The sequence below is a fragment of the Bombyx mandarina genome, chromosome 01, assembly GCF_030267445.1.
Source record: "Bombyx mandarina strain Sakado chromosome 01, ASM3026744v2".
NCBI classification, from domain to species: Eukaryota; Metazoa; Arthropoda; class Insecta; order Lepidoptera; family Bombycidae; genus Bombyx; species Bombyx mandarina.
The window spans coordinates 18,291,373-18,317,652 of NC_143208.1; the positions used below are offsets into that span (position 1 = coordinate 18,291,373).

At 34.7% G+C, this 26,280-nt stretch overlaps 1 protein-coding gene across 3 annotated transcripts; it reads left to right on the top strand.

The window, feature by feature from the left end:
- The first annotated feature begins 9,467 nt into the window (after positions 1-9,467).
- Positions 9,468-21,379, top strand: LOC114245741 (uncharacterized). Of its 3 annotated transcripts, none has more exons than XM_089731677.1 (13): positions 9,468-9,678; positions 13,203-14,469; positions 14,714-14,734; positions 15,281-15,319; positions 15,942-16,016; positions 16,096-16,161; positions 16,236-16,313; positions 16,410-16,487; positions 16,880-16,966; positions 17,351-17,437; positions 17,550-17,624; positions 18,717-18,781; positions 19,252-21,379. In XM_089731677.1, the coding sequence occupies exons 2-13, from the start codon at positions 13,996-13,998 to the stop codon at positions 19,256-19,258; spliced, it is 1,152 nt and encodes a 383-aa protein (XP_089587803.1). In that variant the 5' UTR covers positions 9,468-9,678; positions 13,203-13,995; the 3' UTR covers positions 19,259-21,379. The 3 variants fall into 3 exon arrangements, with proteins under 3 accessions (XP_089587803.1, XP_089587807.1, XP_028033810.2); XM_089731681.1 differs by having other exon boundaries at positions 13,577-14,469; XM_028178009.2 differs by lacking the exon at positions 19,252-21,379 and having other exon boundaries at positions 18,717-18,785.
- The last annotated feature ends 4,901 nt before the right edge of the window (positions 21,380-26,280 follow it).

Consider the following 26,280-nt stretch of genomic DNA (forward strand, 5'->3'; position numbering starts at 1 on the left):
GTTCTACGAACGTTATGTGTTTTAAAGTAGATTAGGCTGCGTTTACTTGAGAGCTTAGGAATGTCAAAAGTTTATTTGTGTTTTTTATTTTGTCGGTGGTAATATACATTTCACCCGCACGAGAACCACGCACTGGTAGGTAGCATCGGTTCATTTCTGTTATGTAGTAGTCACGCATTGTGGCTTAAAGATTCGATAGCAGCTTACAATTCAATCGAAATAGCAAGCCTGTCTCCCATCAGTAGCTTTCAGTTACCGCTTAGCACTGTGACGATCATAAGGTCGTCCAAATGCTTAATGCAAACACAGACGAATATCTAAGTGCCTCACCCACCTCCCCCACCTCACCCACCTCACCCCCCTAGAAACAGAGAATTAAGTTACATCTTGAGTGAAGCAATTTTTATCCTAATTCTAAAGAAATTGGCTGTAACTGTTTGCTTGAGGTTGACCCTACTTACAGTGAAAATTTATCTCTTGCCGCAAACAATCATTTAAAAACTACATATTCCTAGACACTACGCTAGATATACCCGTACATGTTATTATTACAATTATAATTTTGCTATTACGAATACAATTTTTGAAATAGTTGAATTTATTTCTGTTGCGATAGATACCTGCTCAAGCTCACGCCCAGCCTGTGTTAAGTGGAGACGAGCACAATGTGAATGTTACCACCCAATTTAAAAAAACGAGATTAAAGTCTCACATTTATCGACTATCCCAGAGCTCCTAACACGAATGCGGGTAAAATTAACTTTAACATATTTGTTTAAACGTTTGAAAGGAACCAAGGATAATTAATTGTTATAAAAAAACATATTTTGAGTAAAAAGTATCGTAAAAATATAAAGTAACTCGAATGAAGCGTTCTCCGCCTCTGTCTGTACTACGATACGCATTCTCACTTAAGTCATGACTTATAAATCTACGCGAGTTCTCGTAGTTGGCGACAGGATATCGATTTGTCGAGTGTCTGTTGCCTGTTGACCGATATTTTTGTTCTTTAGCGCTCTGAAACGACTGCAAATTGTGTGAGTCTGTATTAACTTTTGCAGCGTAGTTAATAATTGTTTATTTGAGTCTGAAATGTGTTAATGTTTAATTTTAAAGCTTTACTTTAGGAAGTATAATCAGCTTATGATGTTTCGACTTATATTCATTATTATACATAATGTAAATACTCTTTATTTTTATTTATTTATACTTATTGTACACACAAAGAAAATACAATAAAAACAGATTTAAAAAATAAGAGGGGAATAGTGTACAATATAAAAGCTATTAAAGCATTATTTTTAAACTAAGCTTTAAAAAAAAAAACTAATATAAAATGAAAAATACATATAAATAAACATACATAAAACAATAACTTAAATACAATTAAAGTGACAGGAAATGTTTCTTCATTTGACTCTTAAAAACTTCTAGAGATGAACTAGCACGAATAGGTTGAGGGAGAGAATTCCATAATCGCACTGCTTGTATTGTGAAAGAGCCACTATAGCGACTAGAGCTGTGTATGGGACACGTCCTTACGGATCCATCAGATCTAATAACCTTTGCATTAGACGCCTTCAGCTCTAACACTAGGAGCAGGCTTAGGGACCTCGGTAACCGTACTCGTCGAACTCGACAAAGAGTTCGCCGTGCAACCTAACCCATGAATCAGCTCGCTGAGTTTCTCGCCGGATCTTCTCAGCGGGTCGCGATTCCGATCCGGTAGTAGATTCATTCGCGAAGCAGCTACTCTTGAGCTGTTAGGTCTCCTTCGGAGGCGCTCGGGTAGCTGTTAGCAAATCCCACCCCTCCTGGCTGAGCCTTTGCTCGCCCACCTGTCCTGGTGAAACTGGAAAGGCCTCCGGGCCACCAGTAATCCTTCAATCATAAAAAAAAACTGTGTATGGGAGTTTTTAAAAGAAGAGAAGTGGCTTGTCGACTAACTTTGCCGTTGTGGATATATATGCCTTAACGTTAACTCTTTATGGATTATACTCGTATACCATGCAAATAGAAAACATTATACGAATTTTAAATACCACGTAACCGTTACGCTGTTACGTACGTTACATAATAACTGATATTTCTCTATATAACCTTTTATGTTCCTATTCTATACTTGCTTTATATATTACGTAAATTGTGTATTGAGAACCAATTTAATTTGCTTCATCGCTGTCAATTGGTGGAAAACGTTCAGATATAAATTCGATTCAAACGATAAAAGTGGTTGTGGTGGCGACCGCGCACCGGAAAAAAAGGGGGATAGACTTCCCACGAGGTGGACCGTCGTCCTGCTTAGGGTCGCGGGAGTCCGCTGGATGCAGGTTGCCCAGAGCCGGTATCATTGTGGTGGGAGCGGCCTATTTACAGTAATGGGTGCGGTTTGGGTATGAAATGGTATTAAATGGCAATTTATTTATTTATTTAACTTAATGCACAGAAGTACAATGGCGGACTTAATGCCTGAGAAATTCTCTACCGGTCAACCAAGGGTGGTGTAGAGAATCCTGTGGTAGGTGCATAGCTTAATGTGAAAATAACCAAACTGATAATAATACTTCATACATATACAAACACATACAGGATATATATATAGGTATGAGTATATATATAATCACATACAACAACTTACACAATATTATATCGTGATAATAATATAAAATTTACACATATATCTATATATAATCTCTATCATATACTCGTATATTCACATACATATTTATATACACACTTAAACACAACATAAAAATATAACAAATTTATCAGAGAAATAGAAGAATATATACATATATAGTACAAGAAAATAGTATATTGCACAGAACACGCTACATTGCGAGTCAAATTGTTAAGTTTTTAAGTTTCTCCAGAAAAAGAGGGCGAACCTTTATTTTGAAAGTTAGGCGATCAGTCATCATCCTAACATTAAGAGGAATTTAATACCGAGGGTGCCAAAAAGCAATAGAGCAGCGGTCGGGGAACTTTTTTCATTATTACCCCAAAATGTTGTTGTGTAAGTTGATATTACCCAATGGCGAAGAACAATAAAAAAACGAAATCGCTTCCTTTTAGCATTTTTCATATTAAAGCCCCCCTGATAATTTTGAAAAGAAAACAATAAACTAAAAATTTAACGATTGTAAAGAAGTTTCGCTTCAATATATACTTTTTACTCACAAAAGTTTCATTTTTACCCCCCAAAATGTCATTTTACCCCATTTGGGGTAATTTACCCCGGTTCCCCGACCGCTGCAATAGAGCGTATGTACCTACGCTGCTCCGAGAATCAATTGTGTCAGTATAGAGATACGACATAAGCATGTAGAGACATACATTATAGACAACAGTGCGTTGCTTATGTCGTGTATTAGGCTGTGTTAAATAAACTCGAAACTATAGAACTTTGTTGCTGTCGGTGCAAAAACATACACGTGATTTAAAAACATTTTTAATTTTTTAAGTCAAGTAAAACAAACAAAAGGGATCCGTCCGACGGGGGACACATCAAAGGAAAAACAAAATTGTTATTTTTATTTAATTCCGAGCATTTTCATATTTATTTACCTTTTAAACCTTCTCTAGACTTCCACAAATAATTCAAGACCAAAATTAGCCAAATCGGTCCACCTGTTCTCGAGTTTTAGCGAGACTAACGAACAGCAATTCATTTGTATATATTATTATATAGATAGACAGATTAGACACCAGAAAGATAATTAACAACACAAAACCGATAACAGATAGAAAACGTAAGGGGTGACATTTACTTAAACTATTTTATAAAGAAGATTTTTTTTATTTTTATTGCTTAGCTGTGTGGACGAGCTCACAGCCCACCTGATGTTAAGTGGTTACTGGAGCCCATAGACATCTATAACGTAAATGCGCCACACACCTTGAGATATAGTTCTAAGGTCTCAATATAGTCACAACGGCTGCCCCACCCTTCAAACCGAAACGCATTACTGCTTCACGGCAGAAATAGGCGGGGCGGTGGTACCTACCCGTGCGGACTCACAAGAGGTCCTACCACCAGTAAGCACATTCAGTATGACGTGTCTTTCTTCAAACGAAGTTTGAGGAAAGTACTCGGCAGTAGGCGGCGACTTGGCTGCCTACGACCTGCCACTGTTGAAGTCCATAGCTACGGTAACCACTCATAATTAGATAGGAGGTACATTCATTTGCTAGTCTACCGAGATTGGTAATTGTGGTGGGGCTAGAAGGACCGCTCGATTAGGTACCATCACTCTGCCTATTTCTGTCGCGAAACAGTAATGCATTCCGGCTACCTTGTTTTCAAACACGTACATACCAAATGTAGTGCACGGGATTGGCAGCATTTTCCTCCGGCACCATATTTAGAGGGCACTAATCTGTTTGCATTCTGCAAGCCTTAGGGTAAAATTATCAGCCCCATAAAGAAAACGAAGAAAACGTAGGTGCGCTTTAGTTTGATCTTCATCTTGAGCGGTTCGTTCCTTCCACGCCTGTACGTCACTCTTGCACTGATCGCAGGTTCTCCTCACAATATATTTCAAGTTAAGTGACTGCCTTTACATTGATGGTCACTTAAAATGAGGTGGGCCGTGAGGTCGTTCCACGGACCAAAAAAAAATGTAGGCTTAATGACCCGCAATCATCTATCGGTACTGGAATTGCGACGCATTCCGCTGACTCCTTATAGAATTGTAAATTTATAAAAAAATAAAAACAGCTATGCCTTTATATTATTACTAGCTGTTCTCGTCCGCTTTGCTGGGAATTTAAAATTAACATTATTATTTCTCATCCCCACAAAGATTCTCACCATTAACGCCCCCGCAAGTGGTGTAGGGAGTCCAACAGTCATATAAATATTAGCCTATCCATTAAGTACATGTCTCTTCTACGTGGATAATAAGTTTCAAGTCAAACTGATGCATGGTTCAGTAATTATAACGGAACTTCCTTAAGAACCACTGTAAATTTATATATTAGTATAGATGCGCTTTTAGATAGTCACGGCATGACTTTTAGAACCCTTTAGTGAACAGAGAATTGAAATTGATTTGCGCTTCTGCCGCGTCTACGGAAATAACTATTTAAGATAATCCAGCCTTTAAGTAAATTACTCTTAATCGATCTTAAATGAAACCATCAATTATCATATGTTCTTTGTATTTGCCAAAGAGATCGGAATCAAACACGCCCTCGGAGTGATTGATTTTGCTAATTAATGAAAAAACTGTTAAAGATTTTCCGATAAAATTCGCTTACAGACGTCACATAATTTACAGTCTATTCCGAGATAATAAAATCGTGTTATTTTATTCGTTGTTATGTGAGAGTGTTCAGTTATAGTATTATATCCTGGTGTATACTAGGAGTAATTTGAACGAGAGCCCAAAAGGATTTGTTCATTGAAAAACAAATGACACGATCAAATCAATGAAAGGAATTTCGTTCTATAGATTTAAAGGAAATATAATTTTAAAGGAAAAAATTTAACACGACATTGTTGGTGCAATAAGTTTTAAGCAATATTTTAAGTATTTCTTGTTCATTATCAAACTTATTGAGATATAATTATGGGACTTAACTATAAAGTGTATTTGAAATAAATAGCAATGAGAAAAATCAAAGATTAATATATAGGAGCGTGAATGTATATGAATGAATTTTGCTTGGTTCTCGGATGTAATTTAAGGTCTATTTAAAATTACTAGTGGTCCCGCAATAGTCGGAATTCGACTACAATTAATTTAAATTATAAGTTTGAACATTACTAAGTTTCTATTTTCAAAAACTAATATACTTCTTTAATCACAGATTTCGCCAAGACTACACTATAGACAAATACTAATAAAGACAAACAATATTGACCTATTCTCAATTTGACCACAGACTGTGTGTGTGTCAAATACATAGTAGTGTGTGTACTGTTTTTTTTTATTGATTTAATGTATTATAAATATCAAATTTTAAACAAATATTAGCATTCTGCATTCCTTCTCTACATTCTCTATAAGTGTGAGAAAATTCATACTCCCCTCTCCGCGCTATTTTCGCAAAAAGGGGTACAAAGTTTTTGCTTCACGTATATATAGATAGGTAGTGAAACAAGAGTTATTACGTTAACCACAATTTTCAAATTTTATAAGCCTCTTGAAAAAATTTTTGATACCGTCAATTTAAAGAGAAAGTAAAAAGTTTGTTCATGTTCCCTTGTTTGGTTGTTAGCGCATTCTCCACTCAACTGCTTTTTTTTTATTGCTTAGATGGGTGGATAAGCTCACAGCCCACCTGGTGTTAAGTGGTTACTGGAGCCTATAGACATCTACAACGTAGACGCGTCACCCACCTTGAGATACAAGTTCTAAAGTCTCAGTATAGTTACAACGGCTGTCAAACCGAAACGCATCACGGCAGAAATAGGCAGGGCGGTGGTACCTATCCGCGCGGACTCACAAGTAGTCCTACCACCAGTAAACAAACATAGACCAGTTAATACGTGAACAGATTCAATGGGTGGGTATCATTCGCTTACAACGTGACGCAGGCGACATGTTGTCATCGAGGTATTTTTCAAATTACAAATGTCATTAGATTCAAATCTAATTACGTAGTTTGTTTTTAAGCTTGTCTACATTATTGTGAAGTTTCATACCTCAGGGTTTGGTAGTTATGCTGTAACTGGAGTTACAACGCGCGGCGGTGTGCATGCGTGTGCGTAATGAAGCTCACCAAGATAAATATAGCGGTGAACTATTTTTGTTATAACTCAGTGGCTTTTCGAGATAATTTATTTAAATAAACGTAATTACATAGAACAATTATTTATCTATAATAATATTTAAGTCGAATCGAATTAATTTTAATATCTAAGGCTATTTTTAAATTACAAATGATTAATTACAAATATAGATTACAAAATTCAAAAACTTCCTTATTGATTTTGTAATAATTGCCGTGATACAATTAATTTGTAATCTAAATTAAAAGACGCATTAATATAATTGATTGAACGTGTCGTTTAAAAAGGAATTTAGTAGGAATTACAAATTTATTAATGAAAATTTTCAAAAAAAATTGTCATTGTTTGCTTGTTTCAATGTCATTGCTGTTATGAATTGAAAAACGAAAAATGGTAAGGGGAAGAGCCGTTGTATACTTAAGAAGCGCGTTCAACTTCTTTGTTAAGTAAAATGCCAGTATTGTCTCTGTATTCAGCAAATTAACTAAGATATGAACATATTGTTTTTTTAATTATGTCCCAAAAAAATTACATATGTATCTGAGAATAAAAGTGTCCAAATCTTGTTTAAGTGCTTCTAGGCCTATTTCTCTGTGATTATCATTCGCATTATAAAAACGTAAAGAGTCGGAATTTGTTATAAGAAAATAATAATTATGTTATTACTAGAAAATGCATGAGTGAAGAAATGATATAAAGTCTATTCAATTCAGATGCAAATCAAATGTCCTTCAGACAGCTTATGCGTTTCTAAAACCCTTCTAAATATTTAATTTGAATACGTTAACTGATTTTCGATAGATTTCAGCAAGTTTATCAAAACGGCTTCTATTTGCCGCGCCGTCGGCAAAAGTTAACTTTTAACTAATCGTTCAATTTGTACTAGGGCTTTGAGTTTCGGATGCAATTATCTTACCGCGTATCGGTTTGTGCACGTTAGTGATCTACGTGAGTTTTTAAGTTGTGTAAATATGACATTTTTGCCTCTCAATCTAACAATAGGCTCACTGATTTTAAGCGTGTATTGGCCACTCAAAAATCGGATTATTGACGTTTTGTAACGGGATTCAAATATGTTTACTTAAAGGTGCGATATCTATATTACTATATAAATGTACAGTGGTTTTTACGGATGTTCCGTTATAACTACTAAGCCATGCATCCGACTGACTTGAAACTTAGTATCCATGTAGAAAATACATGTAATTAATGGATAGGCTAATATTTATATGAGTTTGGACTCCCTACACCAGTTGCAGAGGCGTTAAAGATGAAAATCTTTGTAGGGGTGAGAAATAATAATCTTAATTTTAAATGCCCAGCGAAGCGGACGGGTACAGCTAGTCATATATATATATATATATATATATATATATGTATCTTTCGAGTAAAATCTTTTCCGTGATCACAGAACTACGGAAATCGTGAAATTGATTGGCCTACAAAAATTATGTATAAAATATGAATACGTGGCCTATATATAAATATAGTTTGGTTGTTTTTTTTGTGGTTTTCCGAAGAATATCAGACACTTTAATTAGTCCGACGGCACGTTCACTTTAGTACAGGATAATGTTTTTAAAATATAATAGATATTTGTAGAGTTTTTAGTGTCAAAAAAGAGGATATGCGAATTTGTTTTCATTTTATTTATTTTTTATAGGTATTCAACTTATTTAATAATTTTAGGATGTGAGGAATTATATTTTTCACGTGTTATTAATAAGGATACATACTTATTTTGTAACGTTTGCCTTTTAGCTTGCTGCCGACGGCGGGTGCCTTAGAATACTCATACTTCAATCACAAAGGTTGCGTTGATAGTTTGCGGGAAACATATTATAGATTCGTATTTATATCACTTGTGCTGTACCGCAACGATGTTCTAGTTGAAAATATTCTGGAATTTTAATTCGAATGCTCGTTTTTTTTTTTTTTTTATTAATTTAAAATAAATTAGTTTTTAACAACTTCGGAGAATTTCCTAATCGAGTGATCGATGTTAGGTATTTAACTGTTGCGCACTGTTTTAAGGAAGTCGGCATGAAAACCATCTACCAATCGTTGAATTCGAACCCCAAACCACTGAAACTGAAAACTTTCTGATTGGTCTGTATGAGTATTTTAGGCTCTATACGAATCTCTCTAAAATAGGCTAATTTCATCGCTAAAAACATCTGAAAATGTGTTTTTAGTTAAATCTTATTCGTTTTGTGAACCTAATGCGTAGTTGCATAACAATTTTCAGCATCCAGGGTCATTTTACAGAGTATTGATGGAAGTGGGCGGTGTCTAAAATATATGCGCGCGCACCATAGTCGAGAATTCACGATGGAACTCTATCGATGGCCAAAGATTCCATCAGCTTCGTTTAAAATCAACCAAAAAGTGACCCCTTCAAAAACACAAAAAATGACATAATAATCGAAATATACCGCAAGTTCATTAGAAAAAAAATAACCCCAAAAAAAGAAAATGTTTTATATATTCATTTCCTAATTTGCACAAAAAAGTAATTGTGCTTTTAGTACACATTATGTCTTAAGGAGTTTAGCAAATTCATTGATATCATCTTTAATAGCTATCGTGCGAATGCTATAAAATAAGTAAGCTTTATTTTCCCGGGCGACTGAATCAATGGAGGGAGGAGGGTCTGATGGCTGCGCGGAGAGTGGGGGAAACTGCGCATTTTTGTTTGACTCCTTGACTATAAATGCCTCAGACCGGGGCGAGGGGGCACACTTCCCCTTCAGAGTGCGCCGCGAGCAGGTCTAAACAGCTGAGCTCCTGCCGAACACTTCTGGTTCCAAGCTCATCTAAGTGAAAAAATCAGTCTTTTCAAATAATTATATTAATTTTTTTTTGTGTGTGTTTCTACCAAAGGCATCAACCAGGGTGTCTAAGGCGTTGCAGCCGATTGCTGATTCCGGACAGAACAAGTAAGTGATAATCACAATTTTGTGGTGCTTTTAATGGAGCTCTTGGACTTTTATTTTATTTGGACGAGTCACATCTCGAAATAAATTCAACTATTGGCTTCATTATTCGATGGCGTTGTGAAGTATTTATTAGTTATTTGTGTTTTACGATTTTTAAATAATAAAAAAAGAAGTTTAATATATATTTTTTTAAATAACAATTTATTTACTCCACAACGTAAATATTTTAATTTTCAGTTTAAAGTTTTTATATATTTTGTGTCAGCTGGCGAGTGAAATATGCATGCAGTCTGCGGGCATCCAAGCGATTCTTTTCTCAGTGTTGTGCTTTGCATTTATATGTTCTAAATTGGCTCAAACAATTTCAATTTAAGAATACTTATTCTCTTTTAATTCTCTGATAGTTTTAACTTTAATCGGACTACCAAAAAATAAATTGGAATTGGTTGATGATCTTTTTAAATGTGTTAAATCATTGTACGTCATAGCTTCAATTTTTTTGTCGGCCTTACATGAATATTTTTGCGATAATTATTTAGAGTGAAAATTAACTTCAGAAATTTTAAAATCCCGAGCTTACATTGATGTACGGCCTCAATTATTGCAGTGTGTTCCTGTTTTCTGTTAGACCGCAACAAGCAGGCAGAATTTAAAAAATAAAAAATATTACCCTTTTACAACATTTAAATTTTAGTGAAGATTTCATGTTTGGAAAGTTCTTAATTAAAATTTGTATTGTTGCGGGCTTTCACAAACTACATTTCCCGTGATTCATTTTTCCGCTCTACGCGTCGCTGAGTTCAAACTTACATTTCTTTTTTGTTATTTGATATTAGTAATAATCAACTTGCGTAATTTTCTATGGTTTCGAGCAAAGGCTTTTGTAATCATTCGTCTTTCAACAAAATCAGATGATATTAATGGTGAAATTACAATGCACAAAATTTATAAAAAAATTTAACAATGCCTTAGTAGCTTGATACACATATACTGTAATTCCAAAAATATTGCACTCATTTCGTTACAACTTGTAAAATCAATCATGTATATAATACAGGCAATTTTGCTCTTGTTTTTTTTTCTTATTGAATAATCAGTCTTGTAAATTCAGTACGTCATTCGTCATTTCCCTCACCCTACCGCTTTCATTCCGCCCCTTTCAAAGCCCCCGGCCCTCGCAACCAGCCTCCCTAATGCACACTACCACCTTTTAGTAAACTGCCTCTCCACCTCCCATCTATGTACATAATGTTGTGAACAACAGCGAACTCCCTGCCACCACCCACCCTGTTTTATTTTGAAATAGCTATTTATTCATGTACATACATATATACAGCAACTTACGACAACCCTAACCCCACCCACCCCACCCACTCCACCAGGCTTATATCATAAACATAATTTATTTTGAAGGGCACTTCACAACACCTCTTGAACACCCCCCCCCCCTATTCATTTATTTTCAACAGCAACCTACCGCCCCTCCGCCTCCCATCCAACCTTATCTATTGTGAACAGCAATTCAATAGCCTCCTACCTCCACACAGCCAATCACCCATCCCCTCTACCAGCTTATTTTTTTTCAAGAGTAACTCACCACCTCCTTTGCTTGTTATTCAAACATATATTATGATTAGCAATTAATTTTCAATTTCTTACATCGATGTCGTCCATCCATCATATACCACATACCACATACCACATACCACATACCACATACCACATACCACATACCACATACCACATACCACATACCACATACCACATACCACATACCACATACCACATACCACATACCACATACCACATACCACATACCACATACCACATACCACATACCACATACCACATACCACATACCACATACCACATACCACATACCACATACCACATACCACATACCACATACCACATACCACATACCACATACCACATACCACATACCACATACCACATACCACATACCACATACCACATACCACATACCACATACCACATACCACATACCACATACCACATACCACATACCACATACCACATACCACATACCACATACCACATACCACATACCACATACCACATACCACATACCACATACCACATACCACATACCACATACCACATACCACATACCACATACCACATACCACATACCACATACCACATACCACATACCTCATCCTACATACCACATACCACATACCATACGCCATACACCATATACCTTATGCCACATAACATACCATATACCATATACTATACACCATATACCTTATACCATATAACATAAACTCTTTAATATAATCCTCCTGCCCTTGCACCAATAACAAACTCCACAACCACATACTTCACACACCCCTCACCCTTTCCCTAATAACTGGTAACCCCTCTAATATATTTACTACGCACATACCCTAACCATTCTCTAATAATAGGGAGCCCCTTCTCCCCATTAAATAACATTTGAGAATCGGGTCTCGCGGCCGCTTATCGACGAGTGAGCTGAAAGTTCGTCCACATACTAATAAATGCAATAGCTGAAAGCTTACTCCTGAGTCAGCTTTTCACATAATGACTACATCGTCAATAAGCCTACTTTCCAATAGCTCTTATAGGCAAGCTCTTCTAGGCATTCTTAATACTGTCATATAATAGGCACAGCTTAATACTGCCATCAAATTCTCACTAAATTTCTAATCTATATCTCACTGTTCTCACTTTCTCTTTGGCAACTAATCACTTCTTATTCAGTACGAGGAATGAGATCTGAATAAAAACACATTTCATAAGTCAATTATTTTGTTGGTACTCGAACAGTGTAGAACATCGAGAAAACATTTCAGCTACAAATTTTATGTTTTTTTTTTTTGCTTAGTTGGGTGGACGAGCTCACAGCTCACCTGATGTTAAGTGGTTACTGGAGCCCATAGACATCTACAACGCAAATGCGCCACCCACCTCGAGATATAAGTTCTAAGATCTCAGTATAGTTACAACGGCTGCCCCACCCTTCAAACCGAAACGCATTACTGCTTTAAGGCAGAAATAGGCAGGGCGGTGGTACCTACCCGCGTGGACTCACAAGAGGTCCTACCACCATGTTGCAAACTTTATTGATACATATTTCACCCTAAATACGCAATATTAATTTGATTTTGGATTGAAAAAATTTTAATTTTATTTTCCAAAACGTAAGCATTCACTCACAGCTTGCGATAATGATGTGTTTCAAATATTAATTGCGCGCAATTACAACGCGGCTATATAATTTTGTTCTCCCAGGCATAACTGAATATTGTCACTGCTTAAATAGAAATTTTTCAATAGTGAAAGTCAAACAATACGTTTTTGCCTAAATGCCCAGTAAATTTGAACATTAAACTTGAATGAAAAAGTATTTTCTTATTATTACCTAAAAATTACCTTCCTCTACCTACATGCTTATATTTCCTGTTATTGTTTATTTTTTCCTAATAACAATTAATAGAATTGTCTGATTCAAGATCATTTTTCCTTTTTTGCAGACCTGCATCATGCACTTCATCCCGATCATGGAAAATTTAAATATCGTTCGTCATAAAATAGACAGTACTTCATTTATTCAGCGCTTTTCTTTCTACACGTACATTTTCTCCTTATGGTTGTTAGTCATGACGTTTCGTATGTGGGTGTTGAATATCCAAGCTTGACAGAGGGAGATGCGTTTTTATTTCGTTTTATACGTGGTCTACAATTCCATAAGTATTATATCCATCATACACCTGAATCATGTGTACGACGTCACTATTTGTGTAACCCTGTTTTTGGTTTTGGATTCGATGTTTCTGCTACGATTTATGTTAGCTGTAATCGATAATACTATCCAAACTGTTAATCGAGCCCACAATGATTTCCACAGAGAAATGAGACATCTCCGAAATCATCATCAACGAAATTGAAATATCAAATAATCATTTAAAGTACTTTTAAGAATTAGAATTAAGTACATAACCATGTTTTGATTTGAGCTATAATATGGATGAGCTCTTTGATGATCCCAGAGATAAAATAGAAATGCAGCAAAATAAAAGAACAAGCAAGATTCAACGATAACTGACTTCGACATCACACAAATGGAAAAAACTAAAATCTAAAATTATAAACTCAAATTAGAACAATGCTCGTGATATGTATAAGTAGTTTTTGAAATATAATATAGGACAATACATACGTATACAAAATATTTGAACTATATTTTGGAGTTATTATCATGGAGAAAAATGATTAGATTTATAAAGGAATGTACGAAAAAAAAATGAAGTAGAGAAATATATCAAAATGGCGGCAGATTACCACCACCCAGTCAGAAAGAAAAATCACTGCGTCCATTTTGCGGATGATTTATGTGAAATTTTTTACTATGAAGACGAAATCGATTTACCCGACGAACCACGGCTTGTCTCCCCCACTCTCAACGTTACGAAACTAAAATGGATAATTTTCGCGATAATAACGGCTATACTGATCACGATCTCGGCTGTGTTGTATCTGGTAGTTACAAAGCCTCATCTGCAGGCACCACCTCCAGATGAACAACAAAGGCTTCTTCGGCAATTCAAAATGAACAGGACTATAGATGATAATGAGCTTGCAAAAAAGCAATTTCGGGTAAAACCAAATTGTTTTTTTGCGTACTCTCTAATAGGAGTACGCAAATTCAACAAAACAATTTGTCTTTACCCGAATAGTACTAGCATGATACCGGATAATAAAAATGCCGAGATCATTGACTTTCGATTGGATCCACGGAAAGTGAGTTGGATTTTATTGTTCTAGTTAGTTTTTTTTTTATCTATTCGCTATGAGTAGTTTTTTGGGCTCTAAAAAAAGGAAGTTTCTTCTTTTTCTAACTCTCTCACTAACTCTTTCAAACTCTTCTCAAGTCTTTTCGCTTGTTTTTCGCTTTTTCTGAGATTCATTCTTAAGTTAAAACAATAAAGATTTCTCATTAAAAAAAAAATTAAAACATTGGCTAATATTATTTTGTATGTTTTAGATAATGGCAAAACATCGAGCGGTGAGTATTATAGTTAATCCATTTTTTTACTTACCATTACTTTTTCATTTTGAGTTGATGTGAAATTATTTGGAAATTTTTCTTTTTATCGATGTCCTTATCAGCATTGTTTATTGGCTTTAAAATTATACTTATAGAATTACAATATTACATATAGAAAGAATTATAGAGCCACTTCGAAAAATTACAAAAAAAAAAACAGAATAATAGAAATACAGTAATATAACCTTGTATGCCTAAAATAGACAAGACTCACAGTGTCCTGTCTTAATTCCTATGCTAATTCCTGTTGCCTTATGCCATGAAGCAATCACGTGATTGAGGTTGGAATTGGAGGATTGAGAAAGAACTTTTACTTCTATTTGTGAATATGATGTAAATACATAATTCTAAAATCAGGATTTCAGTAATCAGCATATTTCCATAGCTCAAGTCTCTCTCTCTCTCTCTCTCTAAGGCCAGCATAAAACAATAGTTTTTTTTTCAATATTTACACATTAAATGAATGGTTTATACAACTCTCAAAAAATATTTCATTTGTTTCAGCTAAAAGTAAATTCGAAAGTTATACCCCCAACAGGACAGGTAAGAAAAGTCCCTCAATTATTTGTCACTCATGTAATTAATATACTTCTACGAGTATATTCATCAGAAGCATTTTATCTATACTTAATATTATAAAGAGGAAAGATTTGTTTGTTTGTTTGTATTGAATAGGCTCCGAAGCTACTGAACCGATTTAAAAAAATCTTTCACTGTTTGGAAGCTACACTATTCACGAGTGACATAGGCTATAATCTTATTTGAAAAAATCAGGGATTCTTACTAAAACTCCAATAATGTAACCAAAGGTGTAAAAAATCACCTAAAATATTCTTTACATCGCGTGCCCTGTGAAAACTGTTGATGATAGAATAAAATAATGTACTACGACTTTGTAGAACACATTAATATTTACAAAAAGTATCGCGACAGCGTATGTCTCACTATTATAGTTATGCCGCAATAAGTGTTATTTTATTTAAAAAAATAAAACAACGTCAAATATCGTTGAAATTTTTGTTAAAGACCCGAGCAGAGCCGGAGCGGGCCGCTTGTTTTCAAATAAATCTAAAGTTAATCATCTATTTAGTTATTACAAGAATTAGCTTTATTACTTTATAGTCATTAGCTTCAAAAACTAAAACAACAATTTAATTTCTACCAGCAGGAAGCATTAAGCCATAAATTAGGAGTTCAAAGAGGTGCCTTTATAATAGAACCGATTGAATTCAACAAATTGGTATGTATTATAATTTAACTGTTTGTAATGTTACATTTTACGAAAAACGGATAATATAATCATCTCTTTCTGACGACAGGACCCAGAGATGAAAGACATTGAAATGTTTGATACATGGGAAAATTTGTTAGCGGCTGTACTTCGTGTACGTAAGACGTTAATTCAAAATTATTGTGTTTTTATGAAAACAAAATGCTTATTAAGTTTATTTTGTTATAGGGCTTAGAAACATTTAATACCACAGAAGAATTTGAAGCCGATGAGGCATCGAGAAAGACACAGCCTTTCAAAAGAACGGTAAACTAGATACTTGCTTTTAAAATCAGACCGATACCTCGATGGCTTTATTGTGATTATTAACCAATATCAAATTATAATATCCTTTAATAACAGAGTTCAGGCGCCGTACACGAAACAGTGGCATTCAAAGTCAATAGAATCTTAGAAGAGACGATGGCAGATAGTGCTTGGGTAAGTTACAGATGAAGCTATATCTCTTTGATTAAATTATGGGTATTATCTATGGGAGGGGCTGGTACCAGTGACAAAAAAAAAACACCTACCGCATTATTTAAACTAAACACGATTTGTCGAATTTGTAGTGGATACAAAAACATATTTTTACGAAGGACAAACAGTAAATCAATCGGCAACGAACAAAATGATGTGAATGTAGCATACTCATCATCAAATATTTATTATTGCGAGTCAATAAATACCATGAAATAAAATAAATAGAACTATTTTTTTATTATTTATATTTTGGTTGGGTTAGAGCATACAATCCACCACTTTAATAAATCCCATTTATTAAATGTTTAGTGCAATAAAAATAAAATAAAAAAAACAACTACAATTAACAGGCTTCAATCGTCGTAGAAACAATATCACAGATCTGTAACAGTGAAGAAAGTGAAGAAATTACCAACAAAATGGCAGTAAAAGTATCGGTAAGTTCATACAATAAAACCTATATTTTCCATTTCGAATATACTTTGTACAACACTATAACTTAAATTATTGAACGTGTGTTAGCTATATCCTAGTATTTTTGAAATCATTTTTTTTTTATTGCTTATATGGGTGGACGAGCTCACAGCCCACCTGGTGTTAAGTGGTTACTGGAGCCCATAGACATCTACAATGTAAATGCGCCACCCACATTGAGATATAAGTTCTAAGGTCTTGGTATAGTTATAACGGCTACCCCACCTTTCAAACCGAAACGCATTACTGCTTCACGGCAGAAATAGGCGGGGTGGTCGTACCTACCCGTGCGGACTCACAAGAGGTCCTACCGCCAGTGAAGAGAAACTAATCCATTATAATAACAGGAACAACTGAAGATAGATATGCAGGGAACTAGTACTGAAGAAACATTTGAAGACGCTACCAAGACAAGCATGGCTTCTAAAAGACAGGTAAGTTTAGACTAAGCAATATATCATGGTCAGTTTGATGTGTGATCTAACTTTGGCTGGGACCACTAGAATATCGTTTATCGAGTTGCTTTACTTATTCATTTTATAATAGGAATTAGAAGAACGAAGAACATCAGAGGCAGAAGACGGTGACGACTTAGAAGAATTGAAAGCCTTAAACGATACGGTAAGTTTAACATGAATATTTTTGTTACACAGTTGGAAACATCCCTTTATTTTAATCTTATTACCCTTTTTATACTATTTGGGTAAAGCGTGGCCAGACTATTTTGCTGGAATTGCTGATGTCCACGAACAACAGTTTTACACTCAACATCAATTGGGTTATAGTGCCATTTACCTTCGAAGTCAATAATAATAAACTAGTTGACAAAAAAAAATATATTTTTTATTATTTAGATGGGTGGACGAGCTCACAGCCCACCTGGTGTTAAGTGGTTACTGGAGCCCATAGAAATCCACAACGTAAATGCGCCACCCACCTTGAGATATAAGTTCTAAGGTCTCAGTATAGTTACAACGGCTGCCCCACCCTTCAAACCGAAACGCATTACTGCTTCACGGCAGAAATAGGCAGGGCGGTGGTACCCACCCGCGCGGACTCACAAGAGGTCCTACCACCAGTAATTACGCAAATTATAATTTTGCGGGTTTCATTTTTATTACACGATGTTAATCCTTCACCGTGGAAGTCAATCGTGAACGTTTGTTGAGTACGTATTTCATTAGAAAAATTGGTACCCGCCTGCGAGATTCGAACATCGGTGCATCGCTCAACACGAATGTATTGGACGTCTTATCCGTTAGGCCACGATGACTTCATATCAATAAGGACAAAAAGATGCCTTATTTTTATTTCTATTGGTTCCCTCAGCATAACCTACTAACTAAATAAAACCCACAGCTTATAAACTATCGATGCAAAATAAATATTCTTCAGGGTACGTACTGATGGCTAGAGGAAAACTAAACGATCCCAACTCTAATAGCTTGAGATTGTAGTCCATATTTGAAGTACGGCCGCCTAGGGGACTGAAGCTGAAACTAGAAATTATAAGTTACACATTTCCAAACGCTACGTTCAAGTTCTGTGCAGTAAAAGTAATATGTTTTTTGTCGATGATACCGATCGGCTGATTGGAAGCCTTTTCGTTATAACACACGCATCCAACACTCTCTTTCTCTGTTCCTTCAACAACTTACACTTGTTAGTAAATCCCCGAATTATTGTATAAACTAACATTTTAATGTCCCTCAGGTAATCACCACCGATCCAACGAATGAAAATAGCACGGCAAAAGAAGAGTACAACATCACGCAACGGTAAGTTTCAAAATATATTATTATACTGGTGGTAGGACCTCTTGTGAGTCCGCGCGGCTGGGTACCACCACCCTGCCTATTTCTGCCGTGAAGCAGTAATGCGTTTCGGTTTGAAGGGTGGGGCAGCCGTTGTAACTATACTGAGATCTTAGAACTTATATCTCAAGGTGGGTGGCGCATTTACGATGTAGATGTTCATGGGCTCTAAGTAACCACTTAACACCAGGTGGGCTGTGAGATCGTCCACCCATCTAAGCAATAAATAAAAAAAATTAAAATATAATACTAATCTACTAATCAATGACCAAAATATAGTGTAGTATAACATACGTGAATGATGTATAGATTTTTAAAGACAGCATTATGAAAACTAATTATAATTTAACAATTTTGGCATAGTTTTTGAAATAAAATTATTTTGCAATACTGCGTTATTGAAACATTCATTTAATGATAGATTTTCTTTGTAGCAGGTAAGATCCATCCAGTCCTGGGGGGTGATCGAGGTAAGTCTTAGGTAAGAACACGGCCGCTGATTTAAATTCATTTTAAAGAAGATACAATATCAATCAATTACGCTTTAAGAATTCAGTATGACGTAATAAAAATCAGCACTAAAGTTGGACACGTAGCTTGACCCGTCAAAACTATTTATAGACTTAACTTTTATCAAGCGCCCTCCGAAGTGAATGTGTTTTTGTTAATGCTGTTATTAAATATTAATTGCCTAGTTTGTGATAGTGCTAGTGTAATTCGATGATTTAATAACACAAGATAATAGGATGTTAAAATTAACGTTTTTGGTTTCCAAAGTACTTGTCTGAAATAAAAGTAATGAATTGAATCAGCGGTCATGATTACAATGATTTCAAATTTGATTTATAATTTTCGTAAATAAAAAACAATAATCAGGTATTTTATTTGAAATCGATTGAAAACTTTTTTTATTTATTTGTAATAGTCAAAAAAATATGTTCTATATTTTAGTCATATTAGATGATGTTTAAATTAGTTTCATTTTCAATCGAATAATATTGGTTTCACGGATATTTTCATTTTGACCATTCATATGAATCGTCTGTCTATGGCAGGCCATCCATAGGTTGGTAAGCCATGCGTGCTTCAAGTTATTTTGAAAGCTCAAAATTGGTAATAGATCCGTTGTGCGCCGAAATTATATCATTAAGTATTCATTTAGAATAAGAGAATGGATCGAAATAAGATCGATTGTAATAAGATCATGCGGAAACTTCTGATTTTGTAAAAGCATTGTTTTACAAAGCTTTCCAAAAACAGAGACCACGCGAACAGATTGGTTAGATTTTGAACGTTTTAGTGCATAACAATTTTTGGCACACATTACCAAAGAAAACAATTTTATCCGTTGAAAATTTAACTTAAAAATGTAACAGTTTGAACATCAAAGAATGTAAAATGAACGAAATGATCTCGCTTTGTCTGGCTTTGTCCCTGACATTGCCTTTTGTATGGGCTACAATGAACAATTGATATCTAGTAAGCTGCACGTCCGAATCTGTATTTCAATACAAAGTTTAATTATGTATAATTTTAACACAAACTATTGATATCTTAACGATATTATCTTAAAATCGAAAACTTTTGGATTGGAAAATTTTGGAACAAATTGAATTGGGAAGCGAGTTAAAATTTAAAAAAAAATCATTTAATTTTGAAATAATTTTAATGAGGTTAAGTTTAAAGGAATTAATTAAAGCAAAAATTTCGAAAAGCGCTCAATTTTCTCTTTGTACTATGTTTTTCGACAAACAAATATCATGTCTGCCGTAGCTGTTTAAAATCCTTAACCTTACTATGAAATATCGTCATTGACTTGGGTTTAAAAAAAAAATTAAAATTTATGAAAAAAATTGTATTATCATCTGTTAAAATCTGCGCTGTACTTTTTTAAAATGTATTTTAAACTATAAGCACTATAATTTAAAAAAAATATTATGATTACGGTTATAATACTGATCACTGTAAACTCTGTAACATTTTTAATTTTTTTCACTACCTATCATACCAGAAATGTATAAATGTAATTCTGTGGAACTTGTGTTCGTAGCTACATTTGTCAAGTAATTAATTCGATAGCATTTTTTCCTATTATTTGAATTAACTTTTAAATGTATAACATTGAACATTACAAACACTTCAGAACTAGAGTACAAGATCCATCTTATGATATCATTAATCTTATGTTGAGAGGTAAAGTGAGACATTAATTATAATTAATTGATCAAATTCAACGAAACAAATATATGTATCTCTCTTGGAGAGTGATTTTCAATAAATGCTTCTAATAAAAGAAAACATTTCCGAAAGTAAAACTAAATTTATCAATGTTTAGATTTCAAAATCAAGATGTACATTAACTTATCGTCTCGAATTTTAAAAATTTCAATCAATTTCATATTTGTCTTTTTTATCATTGCATTATTAGCATACAATGATATTATTTATGCCACCGTTAACATTTTAAATAAAAAAGTGACCCAATAATAAAAATAGGCATAAAAACAAAAAAGCAAAATATTGAATTAACTTTGGTAGAGACGATTGTTTATTGCTACTTTAAGCGCGCTTGGTTTTCAGCGTTGGTTTTCTTCTTAATATAGACATTGATCGGTTTTAAGCAGCCAGTAGCAGCTAAATAAAAGCGGTCGATTTGTCTACTACAGCAAAGCCCGTTCTCAGTAGGAGGCAAAGTTTAAACAAAGCTCATTTTTGAAATATTTTATGCATCTAAGGTTCGTTGCTAATTAAATATACAATAACACTACTTGATTTATTATATTCAGGTTCTTACAAACTAATTTTGACTATAAATTTATGGATGATTTTATTAATTTAAAAATGATTTAAGTTTGATTTAAATTTACTAATCATTCAGTTTGATTTGATACCCATATAATAATTGTTAATTTATTAATAGACGTTGAAACATGACGCCATATTAAAATAGTGATCACGATATTTTCACCGAAACAAGGCAAATGAAATAACACGCTAAAATGAGTTGGCACATGGTAATCATATCGCTACGTCACATGAGATCCTCCGAGTGTGTTTGGTAATATAAAACTTTGGTAATGCTCAATCAGCGAACGTCTATAAAATCGAATATTACGACACAGTGACACAATCTCTCGTTTGAAAGCGTAAACATTAATTTTACGACGAGCTCTTTGCTCGCGAAATGTTAAATTCCTAAAAATAAACTAACAAAACACGCGAGAAATTCACACGCCGGGAATCTCTTTTTAGTGTTTCCGGTACCGAATACGAATCCAGGCAAATCGTTCATTTTTACAAACTCAATAATGCATGTGCATTCAAGAAACAAATCGCGCTATCATATAAATGTGTTGTGCATGCAAATACTATTTAGATATCTGAAAATGAGCGCGATCTGCGAACTCCGGGAGTATCTGCTGGTCCTTTATCTCAAAGCACGTAGCATAAAATCAAAAAGAAAATAACAACTCAAGTTTGTAAATGATACACGTTTTTTTTTTTTTTATGTGAACGCTCCTCAACACCTTGTACGTGCAATAAAAACAAATTAAAAAAGGTTTAATTTAATAATGAACCTGCAATCGAAACTACTAATAACATAGGTGACGGCTGGTTTCGAACCAACAACAAGTCTGCCGGCGTGAGCCAGTAGTAAAGGTAACAAAAATAAACATATATTACTAAAATAAACATACTTCGCTGTCGATTCCCACGTTAAAGAAGCGAGTCTATTCATCACAGTCACTCTCATTAAAGTACTTTTTTTTTTTTAATATTTTACACTCCAGACGATGGCTATTACATATAACAGTAAAAAACAAGATTCGACTGTGCGAGGTGAAAATAAAATAAGATATATATTTATAGCCAATTCGGCTTTTGCTAATATAAATGTCCGACAAAAGAAGGCACCTTAATAAACACGAGATTTAAACGGCTTATGTGGTAAACATAAAATTGTTCGGGACATTGCTATATATAGTAAATTAATTTATTATATTCGCAATAACAAAATGCGAGTTTGTGTTTTTAATTTACCCTCCTTCACTAACACGAACTAAGCTTGAGAGCTTCAGAATTAATTTCATGCATTGGCAAAAATATTGTTTTTATTTATTATCATGCAAAACAAGATTAAGAAATTAAATAGCCCAGTAAAACCTCGAATTGTTAAGAAAAAGTCTAATTGAATGTAAACAAACACACGGAGCATCCTATGACACCCAGATTAAAATATTTTAGTAAAAAAACACATAATTACACTACACTTAACAGATAATTACGAGCGCAGCGTGACGAGAATTATTCAAAGAACGAATCTAATATAAGCTTGAGTTGCCATTGACCTATAATACGTGAAGCGACTTCCAAAAAGAAACCACCATGCACGTATAAATAGCTCACAACAATACGTTTGCTTTGAGCACAGCCGATTGTCCGGCTAGAGCACTGAGGGCTGGGTAATTACGCAAATGTGATAAAAAATTCGAGTACCAAAAATAAAAATAGCCGTCGCCACAAGCGCAGACACGGTAACTCCGGAATACTTTACGCATTCACTGAAAATATTCAACGGAAACATTCTAGTGAGATCGCCCGTGTGGTACGCGAACGATACTTCGTAAAAAAAAACTTCGTGCGCGCAATATAGGTACCGCATTGATGCGTAAACAATGACAAGTTGTGTAGTGCATTAGCTATCCGAGAGGAATTGAAACGCGACAAAAAAATAGTGCCAGTGCTGTGTGTTTCGTGTTCTAGTGATATAATATTCCGTATTAATGTTCGCGGGTGGTGGTGCCGGATTCCAGAAACAATCGAAGCCGCCCTGGGAGAACGCTAACACCACATCGACCCCGACCGAAGTAGCTCCGTCTTGGTGAGTCATTTATTTTACGACATGCAAAATGACAGGTTGAAAATTGTTCAGGGTCATCAGAGATAGTGGCAACTTCGACTGGATACGCGCTGCATTTATTTACGTACGGCATTTCGCATATAAATTTACGATCTATTACGAACTTATTTGGCGTACACGTGCTATTTTATTAGCGGTCGTAAGTTTAATAACTTATTAGTCGGTTATTAACTAAAACGTTTATTGTGCGCGCCGGATTCCGCTGCTATTATAATGAAGGTTAAACTGTCTTCGTCTTGTGTATTTCGCAAGCTGCGGTAACATATGTACCCGATCGCGTGATCTTCGTTCATTGAAAAATAAATAAAAGAGCTTCAAAATTTCTCATGATTTTCAAAGCCGTCGATACCGTTTGATGTGTAAACAAAAGGTTCTTTAAAACTGACTGGGATATTTGCACTTCCGATCTCAAACAAAATTAGAACTTAAAACAACGATTTCAAATTAGAAATTGGCTTGAAACGGACCAATGTTTTCGATGTTCGTTTTGTGTAACTGACAAATGTTTTCAAACAGCGTGCGGTTTAAGAGTTCACACTTATTGATGTTTCCAGCCTTCATTTTTGAATGAATCAAAGCGGTACACCGCAATACGTTTACGTTACGACTCCGGGGACTAGGTAGGTCGTTGAACTAGTTTTTTTAAATAAAATCTGAAACTTTTAAATATTTTTCTTTTGATAACAAATCTTTGATGTTGTAAACTGCTTATTGGAATCGTCCGGTTTTCGTTAACACTATTAGCATCTGAAAAAGGCTCTCTGCCATCTGCCGGGAACGTGTTTATGAGCTTCTTCGGACACATCATGCGGTCTCTCAGACGTGAATTAGAGAAGCTCATAATTTCGGGTCGCATAGAGGGCAAGCGTGCCGTGGCTAGAACACCAGCCAGATGGTCAGATGTAGTAAGGGAAGCACTTGGTGGTAGTCTGTACCATGCGATCCATGCCACCCATGATCGAACACTGTGGAGGAACATCACATGTGGTCGCGATCTTCAGCAGTGAGGGAACGATATAGAAGAAGATTAGCATTATCAAAGTTTTTTCACCGCACTCATAAGAATCTTGTGGCATAGTTATAACAAAACCCTATCTGTAATTACGTCCATGTTTCAGTATCGACCAGCCAAAAGTAAATGTTTGTATTATGAAGTACAATAGCCACGTGAATAAATGTTATGAGTATTCTATGTACCGCTTTTTTTTATCACAAATACTTACAGCAAGTGAACTCAGTGTATTTCATTTTATATTATATGTATTTAATACGGATTCTTAGAATTAAACGTTATGTTAAACTTTCAAGCCAATACTATTTGCTCCAGATTCCGATTACGCGAATTATGTACAATATTAGTATCACACGCACACCAATCGTCCGCAATTAGATCAGGGACTTAAGTATTTATCCGAATCAGATCATTTGTCCGCTACGAGACAGATTCTCTTCGAATGCTCCCGACTAAAGCTAGGCTATCCGAAACAGAACCAACATTTAAGAGAAGTTTTACTATTATTCAACTCTCTTTATCATCATCAGAATATTTTTCATTTACAGAGATTATTTTGATGCAAACACTTTACTAAATTATCTTGTCGATATCATGATTTTATTGAATTTATAATAACAGTTGACCGAGTGAGATTTGTCTTCGATTATAAATTTTTGATTGAGGCCACACTAAGGCAGGTGATTAATTAAAAGGTATTTTATCCCTTAAAGTAAATATATATTCTCGTCTCTACCAAAGTTATTTGGCAAATAGAGCCATAATATCAAATAACGTGAATGCTATTAGAATGGATTAAGATTTAAATCGACTCCGATTGATTATTTATAAAATTCGAGTAATCATTTACATACCTATGTCGTCTTTTACAAGTCGCACATATACGAGAAAAAAAAAGCGTTAGCATTGCTTTAAAACAGCAGTTCGCGATTTATTTCCAATCCCTAAAAGACCACTAGGTAAATAATGATACGATAAATTGAAAAGGAAAAATCATTCTCTCTTTGATCGCATCAACAAATTGTAACCAAATTTTTTGGTTCCGATATTTTGTATACGAATGTATGACGTAGTCTAGTAAGTTTTTGATTCTTAATCACTATATTGTAATCATTATTATCATCGTTATAATCAATAAATACCTACATAATCAATTTCACTATTATCAAACTATAATTTTAAATGCGTAATCATACATTACTATTATCTGAAATAATATCAGCCATAATAAAAATTATGAGTCAATGTAATCCAATCTTCTCATTTGTCTTTTTTTTTATCGCCCCCTTGTAGGCAGACGCTATGCCGCTACCTACCGTTATCTCCCATAATATATTCATATATTCAACACTTTTACATCCTTCTACCACACCCTTCCCGTCTGTTACTGCGGAACATACATACATAGCAGCAGCGTTCAGAAATAACAGTTCCGTCAAATTGAGAGTTGGACTTCACATCTCAGAGAAACCTAAACAGTAAGAGTCACGTGCAGCTCTGATGTCAATACGGTATCCCTTTCCACATTAG